Here is a 24,128-nt window from a genome sequence, read left to right as displayed (position 1 = left end):
TTTACTCACGCAAATACATGTTTTCAAAGGAGCTATATTAGTGGATGGTTAGATTCAGAGCAATAAAAAAAAAGCATGGGAGGAATGTCAATCTCTAGTTCTCAAAGACAATGTATTCCAGAGCGAGTTGGGGTTAGAATAGAGTGCAAGGTACTTTATCGCACCCCCCTCGCGTGAGGGGAGTCGGAGGAACATCGGACTGCTTAACTTTTTTTTTTTTTTTTGACTCCGCTATCTTCGGGGCACGGGCCACATATTTAGACTGCAGTACATTCGGAATCGGTTCACATATTTAGACTGCGCATATCCACGGGAGCGACCCACATTTTCAGATTGCACCTGCCCATGCACGGGAACGACCCAAATTTTTAGATTTGACAACATTCAGGATCGGCCAACATTTTAAGAATGCACTATTTCCGGAATCAGCCCAGAAAACATGCATGTTCGATACGTAAAGAGTAACTTATAATTTTACTGAGAAAGACTATTGCCTTTAAAAAGATTTTGAATATTAAGAATTGCTACCACCACATAGCTGTACATCGCGATTGGTCGGCGCTCGCTCTTATGTGTACAAACGACTCGGCTGCTCTGATCCGTATTGAAAGCGGTCTCATTATGACTGGTAAATGCCTCGACTCCATCTTATTTGCTGCCATTGTCGAATGTGCGCTGTATTTCGTGTGCTACCCTTGAGCACTGTGCTGAAAATCGCGACACATTTGTCACGCCAGGCGGGTCGTCACCGACCGGCGTCGTCTTTTCCACAAGTGTGCTGGCCAATGATAACGCTCGTTGCGATTCCGGTCGCGTGATACGTGCTGGCATGGTCATAATTGCTTCCCAGTACCACTTGATTCCGTTCTGTTGATTCTTTATTGATTATATTGGAACGAGGATGGGTCACAATTGTTGAATATCAGCTCTATTTCGGGAATTTCACTCGGCGTTTCGTCGTGTGGTTGGCGACGCGGGCGGTCCCTTTCTTCGCCGATCTCTGGATGAGTTGCAGCTCCTGGTCAGACCACGCGGGCATGGCGGATGCGTTCCAGGGCAACCGCGCGTCGGTGACGTTGAGCCGTGCTCGCTGGCCGTAGGCAGCCAGCACGTGCGTCAGGTACTCGAACAACAACACTTCGTGCGCATGCGCGTGCACCGACACGAACGTTGTGCTCAGGCAGCGCTGTTGCGCCTGCATTGCACGAGGAACGAGCTTTCTCGGGAAAGGAGGCAAGGTGGACACGTGACAGGGCACAGAATACGCGAGCAGCGGTTATGAATAGAGCATGTCCATCCGTTATGTAGCAACAATTTCGAAAGACTCGTACAACATGAAGAAATTGCGCGGTGACGCACACAGACAATCGATCCAGTGCTAATTAGGTGCCTTCAAGACGAGCGCTCTACGACAATCACTCCATGTCGGCTTTCTGCTGCAATCAATCGCTGTAATTCTGGGAAATAGGCCGAACATGACCGTCTTCGACTAAGGAGATTCCGCGGGCTGTGCACAGCAATAACGGCAGTGGGAAGGAAAACGCTTCTACAAGGTGGGTGTAACGCTTATATACATATTACAAGTACTGCCAGCCTTATTAGCAGGCCTTAGGCAGGATTGCGCATTTCGAAGAAAACACAAGTATGAAATGAGATCAAACAAGATAGCAGACACTGAACAAGAATCTGCATAACAAACCGCACAAAACGCTATGGTTTATTCACAAAGTGCAGAAAGAAGGGATGAAACCGTTGGGCAGTCAACAGTTACGGCAGGTAATGCGTTCCATTCGGAAATCGTGCGCGGGAAAAAGGAATGCTTAAATGCGTTGGTCCTGCAGGAAAAATATCTGACCTTTTTTTGGGGATAAGAGCGCGTGCAGCGGTGGCTAGCCAGTAAAATATATAATGTTTTACCTATTCCTGATTGACTGTTATTGAATAAGAAGAATATATATATATATATATGTATATATATATATATATATATATATATATATATATATATATATATATATATATATATATATATATATATATATATATATATATATATATATATATATCAGTGCTTAGAGAACAAACATAACACAGCAATGAAAAACTAAACTAGGGGAACAAGGTGAAGATAGGAAATTTTCCAAGATAACTCGATGGACAGTGTACATATATTTGAAACTAGGGTATAAGTTACTTGCATAAGAAAACGAAGAAAAAATTAAATGTGGGGTTCTAAAGGCTGAAACCGCCATATATAGCTATGAGACACGCCTCAGACTTGGCATTACATTTTACCACCTGGGGTTCTTTACCGAACCCCAATGTACCGCGGTACACGGGCGTTCTTGCATTTTGCCCCCATCGAAATGCGGCTGCCGCAGCCGGGATTCACTTCAGCGCCTTCGGGCTTATATAGCGTGCGGGGTCTATACTGCCTTTGTAAAACACTACAGTCTGCACACATTTTTTGGCGTTTGCATTCTACCGAAAAATTCAGGCTGGCGATAAATATGGCCCGGTCCCAGGGACAATGCAGCCTAAAAGTGCGGGTCCCAAAAGCAGTGCAGTTCAATACAGCGTCTATAAAGAACTGGCTGTCAGGATGGAAGACACACGGGCACATGACGTGAGTAGAGCAACTTCGGCAAGGGAGAAGCATGCCTGCGATTCTGGCCTAATAAATGGCCAGAGAATTGGTCCGCCGTGATGGAAGCCCGAGTTTAGATTTCACCATCGGCCACGCATTTCCATATAAGGTCATAGGTGGACGTCACCTATAACTTTCACCTACTTTGGAGGTACCTAGTTGAAAATTCGAGGTGTGTTGGGTGTACACGATCGCGTCAGAATGTGCACAAAGTCCTAAGTTTGTAAGCGATACGCGGTATAGAAATGTCAGTTTGATAAATGAGGGCGCGCAAGATGGCGCGTGAAGCATGCTGCCGAGATGTTATAATTATAGAGTTTCATACAAATACCAAAGAGAACGGTGGCGCTAGTGTCTACGGGAACGGCAAGCAGTGCGGTTCAGCCAGCACGGGAACGGTGGGTAGTACATGGATTTGCCTAAACTTCGTCCTTCTGGCTTTAAACGGCTTCGTGACTTTGGAAACTCATCATTTCGAACAATTTTCTGCGTCATAGATACGTAAAGATGAATTAAATTGTCTAACGGCAGGATTAGGACACTGACCTCTAGCACAGAAGCCCGATATTGAAACAATCACGCCACGGACCCACGGACAAGCGGAGCCACTGCAATTGGCAGCGATTATGCGTGTTCGAAGAATTTAGTGCTTTCTGCATCTGAGAAAATAGTATAAATTGCTTCGTAATATAGGCCAATGAAAGAAAGAAAGCATAATAAACCAAGCCTCGAGAATGTCTGAATGCACAAGCACGAAGATCAGACAAATCCTTGTACTATCCCTCGTTCCCATGGTGGCTGAACGATCGCAGCACCAGGGTTCCCTTTAGTAATTAATGACACGTGCACTTATTTATCTTTTCCTCGGGGACTGCATTTCACCCGCTAACAGCTTAAAGTTATCGCTCAGCGCAAGACGGCGGCTGCAGGATTTAGAACTTACGTGGATGTTATCGTTGATTTTATTTGTTGTGTATGTCCTCGCCGAATCTTGTATAATTAGATTGCATGTGCCCTACGCATTGTGTAGTAGCTTATGGAAGGCACGTGGTCACCAGCGATTACTCTGGAACTTTCGACGAGTCATGTAAAAAAGCCGACGCGCTTGATTCGCAGATCAGATTTTGACCATATCGCCTACTGTGCTCGCCGCTATCGTTGTACGTTGAATACAGCCTGTTTCTGTGGTTACAGGTTCGCCGAATAAAGAGTTAGTTTCGTCATTCACAGTTTAACTACAGCGTTCTTCAACATCGCTGCTACGTGACATTTGATGGAGTCGTTTTGAGCTCAATTACCGGACGCCTGTGAAAAGCCGGGAAATAAGCTCGAACCGCGAAGACAACACCAACGTCGTGCCGGACCACCGGGCTAGCAGACTACGAAACCAGCCCTCATGAGTACGGACTTCTTCCCGAGAAGACCAGAAAGTGCGCAGCCACGACAACAGCAACAATGAAACCCCCAGTACCTGCTTTACCGATCGCGATGCAGCACCCCATGAAGCCACCGACATCCTGCGAGTGCAGGCTGGAACCGCGGGTACCGGAAAGCCGGCTGGAGACGTATGAACAGGTCGCTACATTTATCAACTGGAATAGCGACGATAAGCTGCGCCATGTCTTCTCATTGGAAGACGCCGCCAGGACGTGGTTCGAGAATTAACAACGTGATAACTTAACGTGAGACCTGTTTCGCTGCGGCTTCCTTGAGACCTTCGCGGTCTGCTGGAAACCAGAGTGCAACTCGGTTTTCCAGCACACCGAACCCGACAAGAACATCGCGATTTTCATGGAGGAGATGACTCGCCTGTTCAGACACGCCGACCCCGACATGTCAGAGGAGGAAAAAGTTCGCTTCTTGATGAGGGGTGTCAAGCAAGAGCTCTTCGCCGGATTTTTACGCAACCAGCCCAAGAACGTTGCTGAATTTTTTTCCTAGGCTACAACCATTAAGACCCTGGATATGCGGAAAATGCGATATAACCGCCAAACGATCCTAAAATACACCGATGTTCAAGCACTCCGCGCCGACGACCTGCGCACGACCATCAGAGTGGTCGTTCGCGAGAAAATGCAGAAGCTTTTTCCTAGGTCGCAGCCACAGATGGCCTCAATCGCTGACATGGTCAAACATGAAGTTCAGCTATCACTCGGAGTTACCGAAGCGCCGCCGGAATCGTCGCAGCCCCAGCCGGAAGCGACAACCTAAGCCGCCGTCGCCCGCCGCCAGGGCCCCGCCACGCTGCAAGTCCGTCGTCCACCGTCACCGTTGGCGCTTCAACATCCTACTCGACGACGTTGTAACGCCACGCCGCCATCAAGACGAAGCCTCATAGCCAAGACTACACAGCCTACAGAAGACCTCATCCCGCGACTAGACGTTACAACGGCACAATGCGACACAGCCGTGACACGACGCCACGACCTAACCGTAGCGCAAGACGAAGAACCAGAGACTTCAATCTGCTTCTCGACGGCCACGCAGTCGCTGCTTTCGTGGATACAGGAGACGATTACTTCGTCAAGAGTAGATCCTATGCGCCAAGTTAAAGAAAGTCAAGACTGCATGGAAGGCCTCCAAATCCGGCAAGCTGGAGGACACCTGATAACGCCGACTAGAAGCTGCACTGCAAGAATTACTGTTCATGACCGGACCTATCCTGCGACCTTCGTTATCCTCCTACAGTGCTCGCGAGACGTAATTCTCGGCATGGACTTTCTGAGCCACCACGGCGCAACCATCGACCTGAAGTACAAGTCCAATAAGAAAACCACGTGATACCGCCGGAGAGCTCTCTGAGCCACCATGTCTTGAGTTTCTTGAAGGTCAAGTCAGATTCCCGCCTCGCTCCAGTATCACCATTTCCGCCTGAACCAAAGCACCGGCAGACGTAGAAGGCGTCGTCGAATGCGACCAACCTCTAGTGCTAGACCACGAAATTCCCGCCTCGCTCCAGTATCACCATTTCCGCCTGAACCAAAGCACCGGCAGACGTAGAAGGCGTCGTCGAGTGCGACCAACCTGTACTGCTAGACCACGAAATTCCCGCCTCGCTCCAGTATCACCATTTCCGCCTGAACCAAAGCACCGGCAGACGTAGAAGGCGTCGTCGAGTGCGACCAACCTGTACTGCTAGACCACGAAATTCCCGCCTCGCTCCAGTATCACCATTTCCGCCTGAACCAGAGCACCGGCAGACGTACAAGGCGTCGTCGAGTGCGACCAACCTCTACTGTTAGACCATGAAATTCCCGCCTCGCTCCAGTATCACCATTTCCGCCTGAACCAGAGCACGGGCAGGCGTAGAAGGCGTCGTCGAGTGCGACCAACCTCTACTGCTAGACCACGAAATTCCCGCCTCGCTCCAGTATCACCATTTCCGCCTGAACCAAAGCACCGGCAGACGTAGAAGGCGTCGTCGAGTGCGACCAACCTGTACTGCTAGACCACGAAATTCCCGCCTCGCTCCAGTATCACCATTTCCGCCTGAACCAAAGCACCGGCAGACGTAGAAGGCGTCGTCGAGTGCGACCAACCTGTACTGCTAGACCACGAAATTCCCGCCTCGCTCCAGTATCACCATTTCCGCCTGAACCAAAGCACCGGCAGACGTAGAAGGCGTCGTCGAGTGTGACCAACCTGTACTGCTAGACCACGAAATTCCCGCCTCGCTCCAGTATCACCATTTCCGCCTGAACCAGAGCACCGGCAGACGTACAAGGCGTCGTCGAGTGCGACCAACCTCTACTGTTAGACCATGAAATTCCCGCCTCGCTCCAGTATCACCATTTCCGCCTGAACCAGAGCACGGGCAGGCGTAGAAGGCGTCGTCGAGTGCGACCAACCTCTACTGCTAGACCACGAAATTCCCGCCTCGCTCCAGTATCACCATTTCCGCCTGAACCAGAGCACCGGCAGACGTAGAAGGCGTCGTCGAGTGCGGCTAACCTCTACTGTTAGACCATGAAATTCCCGCCTCGCTCCAGTATCACCATTTCCGCCTGAACCAGAGCACGGGCAGGCGTAGAAGGCGTCGTCGAGTGCGACCAACCTCTACTGCTAGACCACGAAATTCCCGCCTCGCTCCAGTATCACCATTTCCGCCTGAACCAGAGCACCGGCAGACGTAGAAGGCGTCGTCGAGTGCGACCAACCTGTACTGCTAGACCACGAAATTCCCGCCTCGCTCCAGTATCACCATTTCCGCCTGAACCAAAGCACCGGCAGACGTAGAAGGCGTCGTCGAGTGCGACCAACCTGTACTGCTAGACCACGAAATTCCCGCCTCGCTCCAGTATCACCATTTCCGCCTGAACCAGAGCACCGGCAGACGTAGAAGGCGTCGTCGAGTGCGACCAACCTGTACTGCTAGACCACGAAATTCCCGCCTCGCTCCAGTATCACCATTTCCGCCTGAACCAAAGCACCGGCAGACGTAGAAGGCGTCGTCGAGTGCGACCAACCTGTACTGCTAGACCACGAAATTCCCGCCTCGCTCCAGTATCACCATTTCCGCCTGAACCAGAGCACGGGCAGGCGTAGAAGGCGTCGTCGAGTGCGACCAACCTCTACTGCTAGACCACGAAATTCCCGCCTCGCTCCAGTATCACCATTTCCGCGTGAACCAGAGCACCGGCAGACGTAGAAGGCGTCGTCGAGTGCGACCAACCTGTACTGCTAGACCACGAAATTCCCGCCTCGCTCCAGTATCACCATTTCCGCCTGAACCAAAGCACCGGCAGACGTAGAAGGCGTCGTCGAGTGCGACCAACCTGTACTGCTAGACCACGAAATTCCCGCCTCGCTCCAGTATCACCATTTCCGCCTGAACCAGAGCACGGGCAGGCGTAGAAGGCGTCGTCGAGTGCGACCAACCTCTACTGCTAGACCACGAAATTCCCGCCTCGCTCCAGTATCACCATTTCCGCCTGAACCAGAGCACCGGCAGACGTAGAAGGCGTCGTCGAGTGCGACCAACCTCTACTGTTAGACCATGAAATTCCCGCCTCGCTCCAGTATCACCATTTCCGCCTGAACCAGAGCACCGGCAGACGTACAAGGCGTCGTCGAGTGCGACCAACCTCTACTGCTAGACCACGAAATTCCCGCCTCGCTCCAGTATCACCATTTCCGCCTGAACCAGAGCACCGGCAGACGTACAAGGCGTCGTCGAGTGCGACCAACCTCTACTGTTAGACCATGAAATTCCCGCCTCGCTCCAGTATCACCATTTCCGCCTGAACCAGAGCACGGGCAGGCGTAGAAGGCGTCGTCGAGTGCGACCAACCTCTACTGCTAGACCACGAAATTCCCGCCTCGCTCCAGTATCACCATTTCCGCCTGAACCAGAGCACCGGCAGACGTAGAAGGCGTCGTCGAGTGCGACCAACCTGTACTGCTAGACCACGAAATTCCCGCCTTGCTCCAGTATCACCATTTCCGCCTGAACCAAAGCACCGGCAGACGTAGAAGGCGTCGTCGAGTGCGACCAACCTGTACTGCTAGACCACGAAATTCCCGCCTCGCTCCAGTATCACCATTTCCGCCTGAACCAGAGCACCGGCAGACGTAGAAGGCGTCGTCGAGTGCGACCAACCTCTACTGCTAGACCACGAAATTCCCGCCTCGCTCCAGTATCACCATTTCCGCCTGAACCAGAGCACCGGCAGACGTAGAAGGCGTCGTCGAGTGCGACCAACCTGTACTGCTAGACCACGAAATTCCCGCCTCGCTCCAGTATCACCATTTCCGCCTGAACCAAAGCACCGGCAGACGTAGAAGGCGTCGTCGAGTGCGACCAACCTGTACTGCTAGACCACGAAATTCCCGCCTCGCTCCAGTATCACCATTTCCGCCTGAACCAGAGCACCGGCAGACGTAGAAGGCGTCGTCGAGTGCGACCAACCTCTACTGCTAGACCACGAAATTCCCGCCTCGCTCCAGTATCACCATTTCCGCCTGAACCAAAGCACCGGCAGACGTAGAAGGCGTCGTCGAGTGCCACCAACCTGTACTGCTAGACCACGAAATTCCCGCCTCGCTCCAGTATCACCATTTCCGCCTGAACCAGAGCACCGGCAGACGTACAAGGCGTCGTCGAGTGCGACCAACCTCTACTGCTAGACCACGAAATTCCCGCCTCGCTCCAGTATCACCATTTCCGCCTGAACCAGAGCACCGGCAGACGTAGAAGGCGTCGTCGAGTGCGGCTAACCTCTACTGTTAGACCATGAAATTCCCGCCTCGCTCCAGTATCACCATTTCCGCCTGAACCAGAGCACCGGCAGACGTAGAAGGCGTCGTCGAGTGCGGCTAACCTCTACTGTTAGACCATGAAATTCCCGCCTCGCTCCAGTATCACCATTTCCGCCTGAACCAGAGCACGGGCAGACGTAGAAGGCGTCGTCGAGTGCGACCAACCTCTACTGCTAGACCACGAAATTCCCGCCTCGCTCCAGTATCACCATTTCCGCCTGAACCAGAGCACCGGCAGACGTAGAAGGCGTCGTCGAGTGCGGCTAACCTCTACTGCTAGACCACGAAATTTGCGTCGCAAGAGGAATCGCCTGACAGCATGGAGGAAAACCGAAAGTAATGCTGAGAAACTTCAGCCAGGAGAACAAACACGTGAGCAAAGGCACGACGATTGCATACGTCGTGCGACAATAGTTTTCGAACCAGCCTTCGACATCAATCCGAGTCTCTCCCCGAGTAAGCTGCCACAGCTCAAGTCTTCTCCGACGAGACGAAGACTACCTTTAGATGTAATCGAGGATTCGACAAACACCAGTTGCTAAGCATCGCACTATTAACGAAAAATGCGCTCGGACACTCAGTCAGAGCCTGTACCGAGTTTCGACGGGAGAACGTGAAGCTGTAACACAAGTCAACGAAATGCTTCGCGACGATTTCATCCAGCCTTCGAAGAGCCCGCGGGCGTCTCTCGTAGTCTTGGTGAAGAAAAAAGGCGGAACCCTGCGTTTCTGCGTGTATTATCGCCGACTGAACAAGATCACGAAGAAGGGCGTATACCCGTTCCCGCGGATAGACGACGCATTTGACCGGCTCTGTAACGCTAAATACTTCTCGTCAGTGGATCTAAAGACTGGCTACTGGCAAATAAAAGTCAACGATAGGGATCGCGAGAGACTGTCTTCATAACGCCGGACGGCCTCTACGAGTTCAATATCATGCCATTCGAACTGTGCTCGGTACCTGCAATGTTTCAGCTCGTGATGGACATAGTATCAGCAGAGTTGAAGTGGCAGACGGGTCTCGTCTGCTTGGATGACGTCATTGTATTTGCCTCAAATTTCGACGATCACCTTAGGCTGCTTGGGACACTACTAGAGGCTATCAAGTCATCAGGGATCACTTATGAAGCCGGAAAAGTGTCGCTTTGCCTACGACGAGCTTCTGTTCCTGGGCCATGTCTTCAGCCCATCTGGAGTCCGTCCTGATCCGCACAGCACATCTGCCATCGCTGACTTTCCACAGCCCGCCGACAAAAAAAGGAGTGCACAGATTCCTTGATCTGTGTGCTTACTACAGGCGCTTCGCTGACACATTGACACATCTCACAAAATCCGACGTCGAGTTCAAGTGGGAAACACCGCAAATCGAAGCATTCGAAGAGCTTAAACGGCACTTAGCAGTCACCACCAGTACTCGCCCACTTCGATGAAGACGCTCACACCGAAATTCACACCGACGCAAGTAGCCTCGGCCTCAGCGCCTTGCTATTCCAATAAAAAGGTGGATTTGAAACGGTCATTGCTTACGCTAGCCGGTCGCTGTCGAAAGCAGGAGGCAGTTACTCGACGATGCAAAAAGAATACCTTGCCATCATTCCGCCCTTACCTATACGGCAGGCCCTTCAAAGTCGTAAGCCATCATCATGTCTTGTGTTGGCTGGCAAACTTAAGGGATCCTTCAGGAATTCTACATCACCGTGGTCTTTAAGTGCGGATGGAAGCATTCTGATGCCGACTGCCTGTCGCGCGCCCGCATTGACCCGCCGCCGCAAGACGAGGAGGATGACGCCTTCCTGAGAACAAAGAGTGTGTATGACTTCATTGAAGAGCAGCCAGCAGACTCAATCACCTCGGCGCGGCTCACGGCCTGAAATAATCCATCTTGTGTTCCTTAAGCTCTTCTTCCAGCGATAGTCAACTCTGGGGCTTCCTTTCGTCCTTTTTGTTATTTTCCTTTACTGCATGTGCTTTAGCTTCTTGCTCTCGTGATTGTAGCATCGGGACGCTGTTTTACAGCGAAGCTGTATAAAGATACCCTCCGGCGGGGGTCGATGTCCGTCCGTCGACACGTCGCGTCACAAGAAAAAAATATTCGACTTGTTTCTCGCGAATGCTCTGTAGCTCTTAATTTAATGTAGGCATATTGGAATAAATTGCAATGAAATTGGCCGCTAAGATGACTATATCATTAAGCCGAGTTTCATTTACTTGTCATAATTAGTTAGTTCACAGTGAAGTTGTAAACGTTACCAAATTCCCGTCTGCTGCCAATACATGGCCATCTACTGAGGGAGTACGGTTACCGAAAACGGCTGTAACTCTTGTATTATCGAAACTATAGCAAAACAATAAATTCTGAAATTGACCGCTAAAACGATTCTACGCCGTGTTTCATTTACTTGTCATAATTGGTTAGTTCACAGTGAAGTTGCAAACGTTACAGAATACATGGCCGTCTACAGAGGGAGTATGGTTACAGGAAAACGGCTGTAACTCTTACTTTATCAAAACTATGTTGTAACAAACTATATGAAAATTAGCCGGTAAGAATCTAACATTACGCAGAGTTTCATCTAGTACTCTTAATTACGTAGTTCACAGTGAAATTGTAAATATTGTGCAATTCCTGTCTGCGATGCGGCGGTACTTGCACACGTCACTACTTCATAAAAGAATGAGAATAAATCACTCCACATAGAAAAGATAATAATAATAATAATAATAATAATAATAATAATAATAATAATAATAATAATAATATACATAGATGCGTCAATTGAGGTAAAGTAAGTGAGTGAGTAAAGACTTTATTGAAAAACAAGGTATTGGCGGATGGACCTTGTTGTTAGGCAGCCACGAGCCCCTGGGCCCGGGCGGCTTCTTCAGCTCTCTCGATGACCTTGGCCTGCAGGTCAGGGTCGGAGCTGAGCAACACGGCCTCCCACTGCTCAGTATTACATATTTCGTGATTTGTGTGATTTTCGGCTGGGCACTACCACATAATATGGAACAGATCCGCTTTTTGCTTACAATGCTTACATGTATTAGGGTATTGGTCCGAGTAGTAGTAGTGATAGGCTACGGGGTTGGGGTAGGTGTTCGTCTGAAGTCGTCTCCAAGCTACTTCTTGTCGCTTGTTAAGCGATTTGTGTGCTGGCGGGTACACTGCCCTGGCTAACCTGTAGTGCTGAGTTATTTCCTGGTAACTGATCATGCGATCCCTCTCTGATGCTAGCGTGAGCCGTCCAGGTGCTCGGTTGGCGAGTCCTCGAGCGGCGTTGTGGGCAGCATCGTTGCCGGGTAGGGAGGAGTGTGCTGATGCCCAAATGATCTGGATTGGTCGTGGGTGTTGGTTGGTGTCTACTATGTGTTTTACGGGAGCCGAGACCCGACCTTTCGCGAAATTGCGTACTGCTGCTCTGGAATCGCTAATAATGTAATGACAATGTGTGGAGGCTATTGCCAGAGCGATAGCCGCCTCTACCACTGTTTCGGAGCTTCTGGTGCGAATTGAACCACCAGCGCGTATTTGACCTGAGGAGTCCACCACTGCAAGGGACATACAGTTGCGTTCTACGTATTCTGCTGCGTCGACATAGACTACGTCTTTGAAGGCGTGGAATTTCTGATGTAGGGTTTTGGACCGCTCGGCCCTCCTTTCCTTGTGGAATTCGGGGTGCATGTTTTTAGGGAGTGGATTAGTTTTGAGATGGCGCCTCTGATCGTGAGGAATGTCTTCTTTAATGCTTTGCATCGACTCGTAGTTGATGCCGAGATTCTGGAGGATGTCTCGCCCGGCGGCACTCTGAGCTAGCCTTTCGTATTGAGATATAAGGTGCGCTTCTATAAGTTCATCGAGGGTGTTGTGCACACCTAGGGCTAGCAATTTAACGTTGGCCGTTCTTATAGGTAGCCCAAGAGCCTGTTTATAGGCCCTCCGGATAATTCCCTCTATTTTCTCTCTCTCAGCCGCTTTGAGGCAGAGGTACGGGGTGATGTAGGTGATGCGGCTGAGAACGAAGGCTTGTACCAACCTTATGAGGTTGGCTTCTTTCATGCCAGAGTGTCGGTTGGCAATTCCTGAAATGAGTCGCATCGTCTGCTGAACGTATGCTTCAAGTTTATGAATTGTGTTGCCGTTGCGCCCGTGAGCTTGCATGAAGAGGCCTAGTTCACGGATGGTGGTCACCACCGGGATCGCGCCTCCTCCGGCTCGCACAGTGATTTCTGGGGGTGGCGCAGTGTCGGATTTGCGGTTTGTAGGGGCTCTGAGTAGGAAGAGTTCTGATTTTTGGGGGGAGCAGGCGAGGCTTTTGTCGGTAACGTACTTTTCAACCCTGTCTACAGCTTGCTGCAGCGTGGTTTCTTTATTTCCATCGCTACCTTTAACCACCCACAGCGTGATGTCGTCGGCATACAGACTGTGGTGTAGATCTGGTATCTGATTAAGTTGTTCGGGTAATCGGATCATCGCTAAATTAAAGAGGAAGGGGGACAAGACTGATCCCTGCGGTGTGCCACGACTTCCAAGAGGGATCTTGTCCGATTGTAGTTCTCCTATTCTTAGTTCCGCTGTGCGGTGGTTGAGGAAATCTTTGATGTAGTTGTAGGTCCTCTGGCCCACACCTAAGTACTGCAGATTCTCTAGTATAGCCTGATGCGCAGGACAGCCCGGGTACCATTCTTGGGTATGTGGTCCAGAACTTGATGTTTAAGCTGAAGCATGATGTCTTGCGTGGAAAGTTTTGGATGAAAGCCAATTATGGAGTTCGGTAATAAGTTGTTGTCCTCCGCAAAATTGTGGAGGCGGTTAAGTATAACGTGCTCCATGAGTTTTCCTACGCATGAGGTCAGAGAGATCGGGCGTAAGTTCTCGAGCTGTAGTCGCTTACCATGTTTAGGTATGAATATTATTTGTGCATGCTTCCATTGCGAAAGGATAGAACCTGTTTCCCAACAGCGGTTGAAGTACTCTGCTGGGCAGCGATAGATACGTCGTCTAGATTTCGGAGGGTCTTATTTGTTATGCCATCGGGGCCTGGTACAGACTTATTTCGGAGTTTTTTCAGCAAGACGGCTCGTACTTCAGCCTCTAGGATGGGTGCGTCTAGGTTAAGATTCTCCGGACCAGTGTATGGCTTCTGGGGGATTTGTGCATTCGTGCCTATGTACCGGGTTTTGAGCTCTGTTAGGAGCTCGTCGTTCGTGCCCTGGTATTGGTGAGTGATCTTATTGAGGCATTTCCTCTGCTCGGATTTACTCTTATCCGGGTCCATAAGATATCGGAGGAGATTCCACGTTTTGGCTAGACCGAGTTGTCCCTGCATGCTGTCGCATACCTTTTCCCATTGGTTTTTGGTTATTTGTTTAGCGTATTCCTCGATTTCTATGTTGATTTGCGTGATGCGCAAGCGGAGTGTACGGTTTAGTTTATTCTTTTTCCAGCGGGTTTGCATGCTCTTTTTGGCTTCCCACAAGTGTAGGAGGCGGCTATCTACCTCGACCAGACCATCGTCTTCAGGGATTTCCCTCGTGGCGCGTTTCACGCAATCTCTGAGATCCCCGATCCAGGCCTCGAGATCGTTTATATGCTCGGTGGCGGTTGTCTCCCGAATCTGGCGGAAGCGGTCCCACTCCGTGAGCGAAACTCGTTTGCCCTTCTTGCGGGGTGAACCCGCCTGAATGTGGATTTCTATGATATAATGATCGCTACCGAGGCCTTCCCCGGTATTAGTCCAATCATAGTTGCCTATGTTTTTGATGAAAGTTAGGTCTAGAGTGGTGTCAACACTGACACTATTCCCGATACGGGTGGGTGTCTGGGGGTCTGTGATGAGAGTCAGTCCCTGTTGTTGGGCTTCTATAGTCAAAGATTACGACCTTTGACTACCTCTGTGCGGTATCCCCATGCAGTGTGGGGAGCGTTAAAGTCACCTAATAATAATATGGCCTTTTGTTGGGAGATTCTGAGAGCCTCCCTGAATAGAGTTCCGAACTTGTGACGTCGGCACTTTGGGCTAGTATAGACATTAAGAATGAATGTGCTTTCATCCTCCTTGCGTTTAGGGATGAGTTCAATAAAGACGTGGTCTATGTCGACTTCTTCAATACCATCTTTAATGGCTGTTAGATTTCTGTGAACTAGAATAGCGTTGGTGGAATCCGACCCAGAAGCATTGTAGGATTTGTACCCTGCCAATTTTGCGTGGCCTCCCATCTCCTGAAGGGCAATGATATCCGGGGCCGCCTTACCCCCAAGCAACTGCTGAAGGTTTCCCCGTTTGTGGCGAAACCCACGGCAGTTCCACTGCCAGATCTTGTAGTTAGGAGTGTGAGCCATTTTGAGGTGGCGGGGGTTCAGCGATCGGTTTGGAGATTTCGGATAGGGATGGACGGTCATAGGGTTTGGATGCCACGCCCTTAAGGGAGCCGGAGGCGTGGATGTAAATCTCGACTCCCAGTGAAGTACTTTGGCTTCGGTCGCGGCTACCCGAGACTCTAGGTTGGTGGTTCTGGTTTCCAGAGCGTCTGAGGTAAAACACACCACATCTTCGCTGATCATCCTTCTTCACAGAGTGGAAGAGCTGATGAATTATTTAAGAGGGGGGCATTGACACGGGTGTACTTAACCTTTCCTCGGGGATAGTGTTTCACCCACTAACAATTTAAGGTTATCGCTCAGCGCAAGACGCGCCTGCATGACTGCAACTTACTGGAATGTTATCGTTGATTCTATATGTTGTGTATGTTCTTGCCGAACCTTGTGCAATCAGATTGCGCGACACTAAATTGTGTAGTAGTTTCGGGAAGGCGCGCGGGCACTAGTGATTACCCTGGAGCTTTCGGCGAGTCATGTAAAAAAGCCAGCGCATTCGAGCCGCAGATGAGATTTTGAGGACCGCGCACGGTTTGCCGCTATCGTTGCACTTTGAGTGTAGCCTGTTGTTGTGGGTACAGGCCCCATAAAGTGTTGGTTCCGCGATTCACAGTTTAAGTACGGTGTTCTTCACCGTCACTGCAACGTCACACTACTGTAGGAAACTTCATGGTTACAGTCAACCAAATCTTACGACATCCTCGAGAAAACGCACCGGTGCGCCCTCATGCGAGGATGTTTGGATGAAACGGCGCACCCGGCTCCAACCGGTGCGGTTTGTCGAAGAGGTGCGCTGCATAGTGGTGTGGTCATGCATCGCGTTCAGCTGGTCGAAATCGAACGCTCTGTACACATACGCATTCGGTGGGTTCTCTCAGAGCACCGCGCTCCAGCCCAGAACGCTCGGATGCGCTTCCACCGTCTACATGGGAGCGAGACCCAGACTTGCCCGGTGACGTGGCTTCTGCATCTTCCGTTCGTGACGCCAGTAGCAGCATATTGTCTCGGCCACCGTTTACAGATAGTGATCTATAAACGTTGGCCTCGACAATGGCGCGCCTTGTTTTTCGTTTTTGCTACTTCAACGCAAGACGAACCAAACCCCCGTGTTTCCTCTTATGGCAGTCCAATTATTCTGGTGAGCGGCTACACGTTCGGCTTGGTCACGCTATCTCTGGCCCCCATGAAGAGCGGGCTCAGCGGGCATCGTTGCAAGTCCGAGTTACGTAGGAACCAGACGAACGCACCATCAGAGAGTTAGTGGTGCTAAGTTCTAGCTTGAATTCTTATATTTGGGAATGCCTGGCCGAATTGAATTCTGGGGTTTTACGTGCCGGAACCACGATCTGGTTGTGAGGCGCGCCGTAGTGGGGGACTCCGGAATAAATTTGACCACCCGGCGATCTTTAACTTGCCCCCAATGCAGGGGTCACGGGCATTTTTGCATTTCGCCCCCATCGAAATGCGCCGGGTATCGATCCCACGACCTCGTGCTTAACAGCGCAACACCGCTAAGCCACCGCGGCGGGTATCCCTGGCGGAAGATATTGACGATGGTGGTGGTGATTAATTGGCACACCCTTTTGAAACGGGATGGTCAGAAATAGTGCACTAGCGTGCTTGAGTTAACCAGGTATACGCGTATACGCTTATTATTCTAGCAATTTACCTACATCTGTTTGGTCGTTTCTTTCTTCCTCGAGACCTTGTACTATGCCTACGCCTGTACCGAATCCGGTATTATGAATCTGTTTCTGGATTTTTTTTTCACCAATACTCCAAGTCTCTTACTTCTATCGATTGCTGAGCGGTTAATGTTTCCATCCGCTCTGAGTAGGATGTGTTGAGTTATCTCCTAATTTTCGCTGAAGCAGACAGATGCCTCATCCTTTTGTGAATATTTTCTCCCGTACGTTTTCGTCCTTAGGCAAGCAGCTTGGGCTTCAAAGCAAGCGACTGCCCTTTGTGTTATTTGGTACGGATTTTCCTCGCTAATTCCTTCCTTGTCATTCTTGTAAATCTCCGCGGTCTTCCTTGTTTCCATCCTGTTGTTCGTGCGCACCACCCAGCTATGCGTCTCACCGGCAGGGTCGGCGTGAACGCGTTCCGGAAGGGAAGGTAGTCAGCTCTCAGCCCGCCCTTGAAGAAGCGCTCGCAGCCGCGCTCGTCCCGGCTGTCCACCACCTTGACGCCCGCCTTGTTCACGCACCTATACAGAGAGAGAGTTTCCTCGCATTGTATAGCACAACACTTTGCCGCGATCGTGGCTCCGATCGATGCATTCAATTTTCTATCATTTCCTTATCATTCGTGAAACCGAGTGGCCGATACTGACGATTATGGGTAGTAGGCGACATCGGAACAGACTTTAATGAAAAACATGTAACTAATGCCTCGCACTCAATTATAAATTTTTGGTAGTATTGTAATTGTTCGAATACTCGTTTTTTCCCTCGGTAACGCTCACCGTTATTCAACCCTTTTTTTCAGAGGCCAGTTACGTGTAATAAGTGTCCCGGGAATAATTGGAGCATGACTCCTGACTTTTGACGAACTAGTTTATGGTGCTGGTATTTACAAGATCCCTTAATTGACAGCTCCCGGGAAAGATGAGTGCTACGTTTTGAAATGAACGGCCTATATACTGTTCTCAAGAATAGTAATGTTCCCAAACGGCTTCTGCACAGCATTAGGTAAACACTGATAAGCACTGATTCAGGTCACGTGGCCTACCTCACAATCGTCCGGAAGGAGGAGCAGTTGGTGCGTGCAATGCGATTCAGGGCGGCTCGGTTGACCACAAAAGTGGTGTTCCTCAGCGGACGTAGGCTTCGCGCGCCACTCCACAAGGGGCCCAGGTACGAGGGTTCGGATGGATCCAGGCCTTCCACCACGTGCCTGCCGCAGAAGAGTGGGAATCGCGAAAGAGCGAGATTGCTTTTGGTTTGTTAGGGATGTCATACGGGAAAAGGGGGGGAGAGGGAGGCGCTGGCATAACAAGCGCAACGGCTTTTGGGAGAACGTCAGAATGGCTTCAGAATATATGTAGATATTTAGACATTACAGGAGCGTATGACAACGTGGACTGCAACATTTTGTGGGATATTCTGGAAAGGGAAGGCCTAGGCGACGACTTTCTACAGCTTTTGAGAGAGACTTACCTAGAAAATCCCGTTTGCGTTGAATGGGAAGAGATGAGGAGCGAGGATAAAGTTGATATCAACAAGGACTGAGGCAGGGGTGCCCTTTATCGCCACTGCTGTTTATGATGAACATGGTGAGCATGGAGAGGGCGCTAGAAGGAAGTAATATCGGGTGTAATCTCTCATGCAAACAGGCGGGTACAGTAGTAGAGCAGGAACTGCCAGGTTGGTTTTGTGCGGACGACAATGTGTTGCTAGCTAACATGCAAAGTGATTTGCAACCTCTGGTTTATATCTGTGGACAGGAAGGCGAGAATTTAGGTTTGAAATTTAGTGTTAGAAAATCAGTTGTTGTGGTATTCAATGAAAACAGCGAACAGACCGTGACAATAATGTGCCAGGAAATACCTCGCGTAAAAGAATATAAATACCTTGGTATATGGATAAACGAGGACAATAGATATGTGAAAACAAAGGAGAAAACAATAACAGAAAAGGAGAAGAGAAATTCCGCCATAATGAAGCACAGAGCGCTATGGTGATACAATAGGTACGAGGTTCTCCGAGGTATGTGGAAAGGTGTAATGGTTCCAGGACTTACTTTTGGAAATGCTGTTGTTTGCTTGAAATAAAGGGTACAGTGAAGACTCCATGGCAACCAAACGTCAGTGGGACGTCTCATATTGGGCGCTCACAGGAAGACTACAAATGAAGCTATGCAGGTTCAGATGGGTTGGACAAGTTTTGAAGTGAGGGAAGGTCACACTAAGATTAATTATGAAGAACGACTGAGGAATATGGAAGAAAGTAAATGGGCTGGGATAGTGTTCATGTATTTGTACAGGAATAAGATTGATTGACAGTGGAGGAAAAGAACTAGGAAGCTTACAAAGAAGTATGCGGCCTGTATGGTGAGCAACACAGCAACAAAGAACGTCAAGGGCAAAGTCAGAGAGGCTGATATTCTCATGGGTAGGGGCAATGGAAAAGAAACCTGACATGAGTATCTACTTAAGAGAAAAAAAAAACACGAAACCAGGAAAGAAACAACTTATGATAACTCAAAGGAAGGTCATTACTTTTCGAAGCGAGATCAGGATGCCTAAGCACACGCACGTATAAAGCGATAAATAAGAACGAAGAAGAAGCATGTGCTTGCTGCGGTAAAGCTAGGGAAACGATGTAGCATGTTTTATTAGAATGTGAAGATATCTGTTCAGCGGTTGATTTAGGAATCACTGGCCTCCTTGTTCAGCGAGGGCAGCGGAAAAGTAAACATGTCTGCAACTGACATTAGTAATAGGCGATTGGAAGATCGGTGGAAGAAAAGTAGGGAAACGACAAACAACGGAGGCGTACAAAAACAAAGTTCCCAATATGGTTTCAGAAACTTTGATTATATTATTTCATCTTGTGTTTCCCCCTTTTTTTTTCTGTTTTGACATAGGTAGGACATTAGGCAGTAAAATAACAAGAGCTTGCTGGCGATACCTACCGCTCCGTTACAAAAGGGGACATAACATCCATCCATCCATCCACCCATCCACCCACCCACCCACCCACCCACCCACCCACCCACCCGACCGTCCGTCCGTCCGTCCGTCCGTCCGTCCGTCCGTCCGTCCGTCCGTCCGTCCGTCCGTCCGTCCGTCCATCCATCCATCCATCCATCCATCCATCCATCCATCCATCCATCCATCCATCCATCCATCCATCGGCTTACGACCATAAGGCCTCGTACCAGATAACCGACGCCTGGGGCGCGGTTTCATCATCGCCACTTGCATGCAGAGGTCATAAATATATAGTACACTCAGTAACCGAAATTCAGAATCAATAGCAGCCATGCTCACGTACCCAGCTCACGTGTTCCGATCAGTGAAGGACGTGTACTGACAAAGGTACTAACAAGTACTTTACAATCTGCTGTCGTCGTTAAGCAACAGGTATCCACCTGAGATGTGGCAGCATACGTCACACATTGAGTATCTTGCCACAAGGAAGGAAGGCGAAGCATATACAGGGTGTCCTAACTATCATGCACCATGATTTAAAAATATATGCAAATGCCACGTAGCTGAACAAAACTAAGTTAATGTTGTTTTCCGTCGTTTGGAGATACTCAGATTATTTTTTCCATTCCGCCTAATTAAATAATTAGCCTTAATTACTTAACCAACATTTAGCATATTATAATTGGATGAAAAGTGTCAATGAGAAAATTGCAGAACAGCATGAAAAACTCCCGATACAGCGTTCGGTTGTTTAATACTTGCTGCAATAATGCCACCCAATGACCTTCTGGCAGCCTCGATGTCAGGTAGCATACGAGGGTTTATTAGCCACATGCCTGCTTTCCTATGTTCACCTGCTATATATATACACTGGTCGCCGCTATGAGTGCCTCTCCTCCATTGAAGGGAGACCTTAAGCCCTGCTCTGGTAGCGGTCTTTATGCGCGTGCCTTTCTGTAAGCGCAGACTTAGTATTCGTTTGAAATGAAGATAAAGTCTAGCATTTACGAAAAAGTAACGCCACCGAATAACATTGGTTTTAATCTTCCTTACCGTTGGCCGTAGACAAAAGCTTTCTTTATAGGGAAAATAATAAAAAATGCAGATAGCCACTAAATAAAGCCGCAAATACAAACAAGAACAGCGATAGCTGGTCGAACGAGGACTATGTCAACGAATGGGAAGAGCAAAGCCGAAGATGACGACCGCACAAAGCTTGCGCTCTGCGCTGGGCAACCACACGAAACTACAGATACATCTGAGTGTAGCACTGCTGTAGCTTGCGCCGCCTTCTACAACGACTACTTGATGATGACACCGGATGCCAGATACAACGGCATAATTTTGAGCGGAGCAAAGAGTTCATGTCCGCTATCGCTCTGAAAATGACTATACCACGGGCATGCTCAGAGAAGCAGATTTATTGTTTACTGAAGGGTTTAGCCTACATACCTACAGACTTGCCATTCTACAACAGTTGTATATATGATGAGGGATGTTAGTGAGAGAGAAAATGTAAACGAACAGCCCGAACGAACGAACGAGCGAGCAAAGGAAAGAACGGGAGAGCGTAGAAGGCAAGCTAGAGAGGGAAAGCGAAAGAGCTAAGGAACGTTGTCCTTGCCGAGTCCGACTACCAAACAACCACAAAAACAACTGAAAGAGCCACAGAAATCTGTCCACTCGAAAATAAAGAGCGCACGAACGAGATGTGCTGTCACACGATATCGAATTTGAAGCAATGCGCCCTCTTATCAGTATGTCTGCACTTAGTAGACATACTGATAAGGCATACTGCATAAGACATACTGCACCTGAGGTTCTCAACGATGACGAAGGAGTGGACCGATGTCCAGAGGAACCAGTTGACATCGTCGACGGCGTCATCCTCCAGCTCCTGCAGGTAGCGCAGCACTGCGAGACAGGCCTTCGTCGGACTGCGCTCTTCCACGTACATGGTGAGCCCAATGCGCGCCCGGTCCAGGTTGTTGCTCACGAAAAGCAAGTGGTCGCAGTGGCGTCCCCAGCTGGCGTTGACGATCAGGTCGAAGTCGTGCTGGATGTGGCCGAACATGTGCACCACGCAGAAAATGGCTGTGCTGGACTGCGGTGTTTCTTCTGGCAGCTCTGCAGGGGTTCAGGCACACGTACGTATTAGTAGTGCCCGCTCGGCGAAGCGTTGTGTCTGCCACTTAGACAGCGGGGTTAGCAGGCATGCTTAGATTACAGGAGCTCTTGTTAAAAAGACCCAGCAAAGCACAATTCACGTTATCGATAGTAAAAGTAAAGAATAACGCGGTTCAAAGTGTAATTAGTAGGATAGATTGTGAGATATGACCAACAATTTCAGCACTAGGATCTGGTCTTAACTAGAAACTTCCCTTTTATGGAAGTTGGCAAACCACGGACATATGAATCCTCCGAACTGGTTGAACGGCCGTCACCAAGCTTTGTCATTGTGAACCGACAAGCGCGGTGCGTTGATAACGTGGTGACGATCGTGTCTGCAATGTCTTATACCGATGTAGGTATGCCAAAACAGATGAAAATTCAATCTGAAATCCGCGTGTCCGTATAAGAAAAACGACTTTCCCGGCTCCGACGTTGAAAAAATCATTACCGATTGCCCGGCTCCAACGTGGAGCTTTCCTAAGCTTTCTGACTGAGAAATACGTTAACCAGCACTGACTACTCTTCACATATCTACGTCCACTCAATCCCACCGGCACTCATTCCATTTCATATCCACATCCAATGAAACCTTTCGTCACTCATCTCACGTCTGTGAAATCAAGTTGGAGTGACGATGAGGCCGTGTACTCGTGTGACGACCAATGAGCGTGAGTCAGGCACCGCTTGCATCGGAGAGAAAGGAGAAGTCTTCGCACCTGACCACGAGCACCGACGCCGATGAGCGGCGTTACCCCTGTTCACGCTGGCTGGAAGCACAGGGTTTTCGGCGTTTCTTGACCTTTCGAATTATCGCCGTTGTCTGAGCGATACCTCCGAGGGCGTCGTTTTTGACTGCGTGACACGAATGTTCGTCAAAAATGGCGAGCCGTAACATTACATTCTTTTTTTTGGCACTTCGGGCAAGCGGAACGAAAGGAGGCTAGAATGAACGAATGAACCCTCGAAGCAATTATAGAACCTCGAGCCGGCGAGTACCGAGACAGGTGCTGCTGAACGGCGCCGCCACTGTTTGCCTAGACACGTGTGACTCCGCCGAAAACATGGCGGGAGTCACCTTCAGCCTGTCTACAGACACTTCACAGAAACTGGAAAGAGCAGTGAGAGACGCTCAGGACACAGCCAAAGAGAGGCACTTGATAGAAAGTGCATTGGAAAGACACTGGTGTATTCCGTGTGCGTTTATATGCTCTTGTAACTAAGAAAGCAATATAGCTTGTGCGAACGTGTCTGTGTCGCTCTTCTGAAAGTACTTACAACCTGCAAGGACTTCAACTACAGCTACAACTACAATAGCAACATCAACACACGGCTGCACAAGGTGGCTCTATCTGTGGACGTATCGAACGACTGAGGAACCCCTATGATTTAGGAGAATTGACAACCGCGGACGGTTTATCTCGCGCACCAGGTAACATTAACTCGCCAATTATATGGTACAAATATTCACAGGGTCTCTTATGTTATCCCTAAGATGACTTGAAGTCGAAAGCCCAAGTGCCGAGGAATTAAACACGGACACATGACATACACCCCCCACCCCGCTTAATTCGTTTACTCATCCTTTTAATTAGTCATCCCTCTTAATTCCAAAAACCGAGGGTCTGACTCCCACTACGGCCGTGGGTTCGACTCCCACCAGAGGCCGTGGAGTCGTAACTATGTCTAAATTACTGTGCTTGAATTATCTTCGCCTTCTTTAACACCAAAGACCATGGGTTCGACACCCACAAATGGACGTGGTTCGACTCCCAGCAAAGGTTGAAGGCTCGTAGCCTTTTTTGTGTCTTACGTGCCGTCGACGAATTTTAGCTCAAGGTCGACTGACCGATGAGACATAAAACCCTTTCGCCTTAATAATTTGCTGCCCATATCTCCGTAGTATATAAGACGAATGAAAGGAAAGAGAAACGAGCGGATGCAGTGACGAATGAACATAAATAGATGCACACGTCAATATCTGGCGGTGATTGGCCGCCATATTGCAAACGAAGGTGTATA

General features: G+C 49.4%; 1 protein-coding gene across 1 annotated transcript; it reads right to left on the bottom strand.

The window, feature by feature from the left end:
* Positions 1-46: 46 nt before the first annotated feature.
* LOC126539735 (glycoprotein-N-acetylgalactosamine 3-beta-galactosyltransferase 1-B-like) lies at positions 47-23,172 on the bottom strand. The gene is made up of 5 exons (XM_055075845.2): positions 23,106-23,172; positions 21,752-22,064; positions 18,014-18,178; positions 17,363-17,489; positions 47-1,195 (listed from the first exon to the last, which is right to left on the bottom strand). The coding sequence occupies exons 1-5, from the start codon at positions 23,170-23,172 to the stop codon at positions 929-931; spliced, it is 939 nt and encodes a 312-aa protein (XP_054931820.1). The 3' UTR covers positions 47-928.
* Positions 23,173-24,128: the final 956 nt, after the last annotated feature.

This window comes from Dermacentor andersoni, chromosome 2 (genome assembly GCF_023375885.2).
Source record: "Dermacentor andersoni chromosome 2, qqDerAnde1_hic_scaffold, whole genome shotgun sequence".
NCBI lineage: Eukaryota > Metazoa > Arthropoda > Arachnida > Ixodida > Ixodidae > Dermacentor > Dermacentor andersoni.
This window is presented reverse-complemented; position numbering and strand designations above follow the sequence as displayed.